The sequence below is a fragment of the Fusarium oxysporum genome, chromosome 1, assembly GCF_000149955.1.
Source record: "Fusarium oxysporum f. sp. lycopersici 4287 chromosome 1, whole genome shotgun sequence".
Lineage (NCBI taxonomy): Eukaryota > Fungi > Ascomycota > Sordariomycetes > Hypocreales > Nectriaceae > Fusarium > Fusarium oxysporum.
The window spans coordinates 1,831,957-1,838,910 of NC_030986.1; the positions used below are offsets into that span (position 1 = coordinate 1,831,957).

At 50.5% G+C, this 6,954-nt stretch overlaps 4 protein-coding genes across 4 annotated transcripts in view; all 4 read right to left on the minus strand.

Moving 5' to 3' along the window:
- Positions 1-106: 106 nt before the first annotated feature.
- FOXG_00076 (uncharacterized protein) lies at positions 107-270 on the minus strand (the record flags this gene model as incomplete). Its single annotated transcript, XM_018376151.1, has 2 exons — positions 107-182; positions 233-270. The coding sequence occupies 2 exons, from the start codon at positions 268-270 to the stop codon at positions 107-109; spliced, it is 114 nt and encodes a 37-aa protein (XP_018231670.1).
- A 684-nt stretch (positions 271-954) lies between these two features.
- On the minus strand, positions 955-1,809 carry FOXG_17796 (uncharacterized protein). Its single transcript, XM_018397781.1, has one exon. It carries the CDS (start codon positions 1,369-1,371, stop codon positions 1,066-1,068), a length of 306 nt encoding a protein of 101 aa, XP_018231671.1. The 5' UTR covers positions 1,372-1,809; the 3' UTR covers positions 955-1,065.
- A 4,436-nt stretch (positions 1,810-6,245) lies between these two features.
- FOXG_00077 (ethanolamine kinase) lies at positions 6,246-6,841 on the minus strand (the record flags this gene model as incomplete). The annotated part of the gene is made up of 2 exons (XM_018376152.1): positions 6,246-6,743; positions 6,797-6,841. The coding sequence occupies 2 exons, from the start codon at positions 6,839-6,841 to the stop codon at positions 6,246-6,248; spliced, it is 543 nt and encodes a 180-aa protein (XP_018231672.1).
- A 37-nt stretch (positions 6,842-6,878) lies between these two features.
- The window catches only part of FOXG_17797 (uncharacterized protein), a gene marked incomplete at both ends in the record, with an annotated part of 672 nt that continues 596 nt past the window's right edge, over positions 6,879-6,954 (minus strand). The window contains one exon of the mRNA XM_018397782.1: positions 6,879-6,952. Coding sequence (XP_018231673.1) covers positions 6,879-6,952 — 74 coding nt within the window. The remainder of the gene's footprint in view (positions 6,953-6,954) is intronic.

A 6,954-nucleotide genomic window follows, 5' to 3' on the forward strand; every position in this document is an offset into this window, starting at 1 on the left:
CGAACGATCCTATCAAGGGTCAGCTAAAGCGGGAAGCTGGACAAAGAATGACCGGTACCTTGAAGCAAAACATCAACAAGAGAGGTCACTGATCCACGATAACATCCTAAGATACTCCAATGTGCCTCGGACTCGGATGACGGCATCCCCGAACATCGGGAACAGGGGTTATTTGCGTCGCACTAGAATGGTAAGCACTTAAGGTCACTCAGCAGATAATGGTGGGACCTACCGGTCTGTTCGAAGCTCGACATCGAAGACACGGGTCATTGTTGTGGAGCAGCTTCAGCTCTCCTATTGACTTCAGACGATCATGTCCGACGCGAGCTCTTTTAAGAGGAGGCAGCTGTGGGTCAGATGTGGTTTCCTCGCCGCTTCTCGACAGCGCAGTTTTGGGGTCTGAGAAGGAGAAGCTTGAGCTGTGGTCCCTTCTTGTCGTCGCTGTGGAGGCGGTTGAGGGTGTCGGGAATGGCAGAGGAGGGAGATTAGTCGTTACGAGTGTGGTTGGAGGTTGAATAGGCGGCAACCGGTCCCGAGGCAGAGCACCGCCGCCCGTCTCTGGTATTTCGGAAATATTCGAAGAGCTCTGGGCTGGCACAAATGATCCAGATTCACTTGCATTCTTCGTTAAGTGCAGTCGAAGGTGATTGTCCCGTTCTAGATGCGTCGAGAATCCATAGACATAGTGGATGCATTGTTCATGCCAACACTTAAACGGTGCCCTCGAGAAGTTGGTAATAGAAGTAGAAGCCGCTGAGGGGAAAGAGTGTGTTACTCGATCATGATGCGCAAGATGATGATCGAGCCATGATGTATATTCTTGAGGTGGTGGAAATGGAGATGAGCCTTTTAGAGCGCGGGCAACGTCCATGTCTATACTGTTAGTTCTATCCATATCAGATACTCTACCGGAGGTTGCATGATAGACCGTGCACAGCGAGGTTATTCACTTACTCTGTTGCTTACATGCAGCTTCGAGGCATTCACAACGGTACTGGAGAGCCCGCGCTTCTTCAGCTTCAGAAAGAGAGGGGATGCGTGATGAAATGCCTACAAAAGTGAGAATTAGATATGACTCGATATATTCGCCACAGACTGTGGAAGACAAAAATCATGGTGACAGCGCTCCAAGATAATGAAAAGCGGAACAGAGCGTACCGTAACGTTCGACAAGATTTTCGAGGGCACGAAGTTTGCGCCGCAGCATATCGACCTCGACAATGGCATTGAGAGTAACGTGTCGACCTTGATGGTTTGGTGACGGTACAACTGCCTCCGACCCAGTGCCTGTATCAACCTGAGGTCGCTGACGTTGGCCGGCAAGATCAAGATGGGACTCCGGGTCGGATAGGCCCCGTGGAGTGTAGTCATCCTGGCTCATCTCTGGACCAGATCATCTCATCTCGTCCAGAGTCGACTTTTCTATGAGTTCCTGTTGAATGGGCTTGAGCTGCTGAGCATGACTGGTCGCCTTTCCGGGAAGTTCGCTGGCTGGTTACTGTTCGCATCTGCCAGTGGCCATTTGTCGGTGGTACACAACAGAAGGCGGGCAGCCGTCGCGCGAAGCAGGAGACTGAGAGGATTAGAAGGAATAATTAACAAGACGAGAGCATGAGCCCCCCCGGACGGGCAATATCAAAAATCGATCCGGAGGCTCTCGTGGAGATGTTAGAAATCAAGACGAATGAACGAGCCAAGATTTATCAGAGGGCACGAGCGCACGACATTGCATTGTGCTGGGCCCTCACCCCCCAAGGCCCCGGCCATGTGTGAGGCACAGCGAGGGAGTGAGGGCAAAGAGTGAGCAAGGTGGGGCATAGCTCCCCCGTCACGGCAGATTTGGAGATAGTGCCGACAACGATGCGGTGCGGTCTCTGGGCCTGGATCCGTCTGGAGCCCGCATTCAGCCAGGTATAAAGCGCGGATTGCAAGGGCGCCGCAGGGTACAACGCTTTGTATTCGCTGTCGAACTCAGTTGATTACAGGAGAGGTTCTCATCTGAATACTGGGCGGCAGAGTGAGAAAGGTCCGTGCTTCTCAGCCCATGTTGGCACGGTATGTGGCCAGTTGTAAAGCGCTGGACAGCTCAGTGCGAATATTGGCATGTCAGTGTCGTTGGAGGTATCCCAGGGCCATGATCCCAATGACAGACCAGCGGGGAACCACCCACCAACCGGGTCCTAGCAATAGCCACGAGTCCAGGCATGAGAGCGATTTCAGCACCACAACCCTGCGCGAGCTGTTCGTCCCGTTCGCCCTGCTGGCCCAGCTCGCCCCCTCGTCCGCATGCTCCATCACGGTGACCTTGCCATGGTAGCCTTGTCGGGGTAGTAGCCCCTTCTCGGTCGTAACCCTGTCATGGAAGGTGGCCAAGCCTCCCAGGTACAACGGTTATCGAGCGGGAGGAGCGTCAATTGACGAGAGTGTCAAGAGCTGAGCACAGTATGTCTATCTGGCTTTGGTGCCGCCTGTTACATTTCTCGAGAGCCATTGTTTATTACGGATAGTGTAGAGAGGCTGCAGGAACTGAGACAACGTGGGCGTAGCTCAAGCCGTTGCTGTGGCTTTGCGCCCACGCTTGTCATCGTGGGCGGTGCATGTTGGCCGATCCTTAGCGTTGGTACTGTCTTTGTTTGATATTGTTTCTTTTCACATTCTCATCGCAGCGCCATGTCTCGCCGCAACGTGGACAGCTTCAGTACGCGCTTGACCCTCCATCTCGTTTCATTCTTTGGCTGAGAAGATTCAGTGGGGCTGGTGATTTTCCTGGCGGTAAGAACAAGCGGACGTTTGGTGAGGCAGCTTGACCAATTCCCAGACCCAAGGTAGCTCTCACTGCTTTGCTCTCGGCTGGGCTTGGCTGGGTTTGAGATTGTCCAAGGGAGAGAGATTGCTAGGATGATGTGGCGAATGCGCCTAAAAGTTCCGGCCGAAACCCTCGGGGTTGTCTAGTCTAATCTGGTTCAGAGTCAGAAATGAGATGACCGAAGAACCAAAAGTGATAAAGCGCGGAAGACAGTTGACGAGCAAAAGGCCAGCAGCACCTGAGGAGGTCACCCCATGTTCGCCCCTGTTGTCGACGCTACTGCAAATGGAGGTGTTGTGCTGGAGGCACCTGTATGTATGAGACTATGCTGCTGTACTGAAGATTGGTTGCGTGTCCGTCTTTATCAGTCTCCAAAGACACGGTCTTCCCTGCATATGAGTGATCGACTACGACCTTGCGAGATCAGCGGAAATTTGAGTGGCCTTGGGAAGCATTGATCAAGCGTTTTTATCCGTCTTTGCCGAGATGATATTGTGAAGCTGAGAGCCTGGAGACCATGGCTGAGGCGTCATGCTATTACCATATCCTGGGTAGTAAAGTTTAGTATAGCCGGGACAATTTACCCAATCCCATGGCAATGAAGGAAGCTAGGAGGTAAGTGAGATGGAGATAGTGAGGTGTAGTCGCCTGGTAAAAGCTGGGTAGCTAAGGTACCCTGGGCCTGGCCCAAGCTCTTTTGGAGGGCTGTCAGAAGTCAGAACCGGAGGGGCCTGGTCATCCATTCCTCTTGTGTACCTAAGTTGGTAGGTTGGTAGACAGGTAGGCATTTCTCTTCAGGTATTTTTGGTTACTATCCGTACTCTTCCCCAAGTCAAAGGATATGATTGACCTACCTAGGTTGATAATAAAAGCCGGTAAGCTTGCGAACATGAGCTAAGAGCGTGCAGTGTCACTGACAACCCGACAACGGAAGACGGGACGGGATTGTGGGTGTGGAAGAAAATTGTGGATGTCAAAGTCCATGTTGATGTGGATGCTGGATGGCGACAAAATGGACCATGCTCCTTCCCGACTGGAACTCAAGGTTTTGAAACCAGAGAAGGAGCCAATAGGAGAAGCGGCTTCTGGAACCCTGGACTACCCACATCAACGGTTCTTAGGCAGATGCAAGGATGTTAGTGTTTAGCGGCCACGCATGCAGCGCAAGTGCACATTCAATCGAACGTGAGTTGGAAGCATGGGCCAAACAGAGTAGAAAAAAAGAAAATCAGGGAATAGAAGTTTAGGTACAGAGTAGGTTGCTTGATACCTTAGTTATGTCTGATGCAAGGTTTTAGAGGTTATTGTAAACGGTGAACTGTTTGGAATAGTCTTCTTAATCACTTCTGGTTTTTATGTACCTATTTACACTCTGTTTTAAGAATGAAGCTTTATTTCAAAGAGAAATAATCACCAAGGATGGCAGGTAGGCACTTACCTAAGGTCGTGCGCGGTACCTAGGTGCCCCGGTAGGTCAGATAAAAACCGGGACACTTTGCCTGTAATTATCTGCTTAAGTTTCCTGATTTTTATCTGACCTACCGGGGCACCTAGGTACCTACTTACCTTAGGTAGGTATGAGGGAAAGAAGCCACAGGGCAACGCCCAAGCGTCCCCGCTTCTTTAACCGTCCGTTGCAAAGCCACGAGTTTTGGAAATAACCCTGGTCGACCCTTCATCTCGTTGGTGTTCGAGGCTAAAAAGGCGGCCCATGTCTGAATTTATGCGACATTTACCTTAGCATGAGGCATGGCCATCGAGGTAATTAATTCCTAAATTGCGAGCTGGGCTTCTGGAGAAAGACCTGCAGCACCTTATCTTATTACCGCACCTTGCCTTGTCCCCTCCCCTCCAGCTGGACCTACCTTAGCCAAACATGGATTATGATCAAGCTCTTGAAGCCAGCCCATTCCTGGCGCTCGACGGAGCAAATGTCTACATTTAATTTCGTTCTTCATCTCGATGACCTCAATTTCAAGGAAAACCTGCAATCAGACATGTCGTATGCTAAGTACCTAAGGTAGGTAATCAGAAACGTCCCCCCGCCACCAGGCAAGTTTGCAAAAGTCACTAAATGATACCCCGGTCTCGAGCCGGGGGGTTAAGAAAACTTCAGACTTTGACAAAGAATGCCAAAATAAACACATCAAAGATTCCCCTAACCGTAGTGATAATTTACCCAAGTATACTCATCATCTGGGATCGAGGTCCTAAGTTTTATTGCCTTCCCTAGCCTGGTAGGTATTACATAGACCATGTTCCCAGCTCAGCGGCATGCATTCAAATGCCCCAGCCTGCCCCAGGCTTGATGTGACACTACATCTTCGTACCTTACCTTGCTCCAAAGCATCTCACGGTTCTCATCTTTATCTCTCATCTCCAATGCCAGCCACGTCTGCTGGTCTGCTTGTCCCATACGCCACACCATCCAGTCATACATACCTTGCTGCTGTTACCTGAATCGACCAAGACATGCACTGTAGACAGCCGCCTGCCCTCTCTAGCCATCTTGGGACATCTCCCCGGTTGGCTAAGCGGGTGTGATGAACGCAAGATGCTGCTTCTGGTGATGCAGCTGTCCCTGGGTTCTGGCCTATGAGGGTGTAGCTGCATGTGGTTGGACAATGCCCGCCTTTTCTTGTCAGCCTAAGTAATAACATTCAAGTAAATTGACCAGTCCGAAATGTCTCGGTAATGAGGAACAGCAGGATGAAATCATATGTTGATGCCGAGTATCAATAAGGCACCACATTGAGGGACCTTGGTTCTTCTCTCTCGTACATATGTGGTGATGTCCTCTATGAGGTATTGTATGTGAGAATGTCCATATTTATATTAAAAGGACCCATCTACTGCAGGTTCAATTATAATAACTAAGCATGCGGACGAGACAATTCATTTGTGACCTGTCTACTCCTCTAGTTGCAGTAGCTATCGCTCATGTTGAATGGCTTTATCCCTTGATGCCATCCTATCCGCTGTTGAGCTTTCTTTATATGGTCATAACATTGCAAGAATACGCAACAATGACATAAAACAACAAGAAAAAGAAGAAAATCAAATCAATAGAATGGGATCGCACCCAGCCCTAGGAATGGACGAGGGTGGTTGGCTGTTCGTCATGTAGAGAGCGTCCAGGGAACGTGGGAAGAGGGGGTCTGGGAAAAGCCAAGAACGGAAACGATGAAGCCGTCGGTTCTGAGAAGCCAGACCTGGAACCAGAAAAACAAGGGCAAAAATGGCTTCCTTGTAACCGTTGCTCGTTGTGTCCGTTCCCATTTCCGACGCGTTTTTAATCGTTTCCCCGCCCACAGTAGCCACTGAGGAAATCTCGCTCTCGCTTACTGATTGACAATTAATACGTAGTATAATGTCACTGGCTTCAGTCCCTGCTTTGATTGCCGCTATGCCATGCTCAGGTGAATGTCTGTGGATTCACCTACTCGGTGCGCCACCAAGTCTTTTCCCTCAATGGCATTTCTTGGCCTGAAGCTTTTCGGCTGCCATCCTCCTCGCCCTTGTATGCCCAGTACTCACTCAATCGCAGTTCAGCATATTGAGCATAGTCAAAGTCAATCTTGGAAATGACAGCTTGGATTTGGGACCAGATGCCCCAGTAGAATCCTGGCACTCCTCGATACGCATCGACCTCGGTCATGAGTTTCCGAACCTCCTCCTCTTCATCGACCTCCTCGCCGGTTAAAGAAAAGTAAGATTTGATGTACTCCCTTACAAACGCAAGTCGTTGATCCTGTCTGGGTACAGCCGAGTAGTCGCAGTCATACCCTGCCCACTCTGCAAAGTGGTTCGCCACGTCAAAAGCCGCAGGCGATGGTGTAGCATACTCGTAATCGATGAAGTCGACGGTAGGGGCCGCCTCATCGTCTTCGTGGATGATAACGTTGGCACACAGCAGGTCGCAGTGCGCAAATACAAGCTGCACACAAGGTTAATATTTTCCATCGGGTAACTGTGTGCTTATGAACGTACCCCGTTCTTGCCCAAGCCAGGCCGCTGGCTCAGTTTTTGGACCATCTCTTTCAACTCTGCCTGCAGCAGTGCTTGCCTCTGCCTAGCGACCTGCGACGCCTTCCAGAAGAACACCTCGGCGCCGGGTGCTTTGCCCGAAGCATCTGTCGCATACAGCT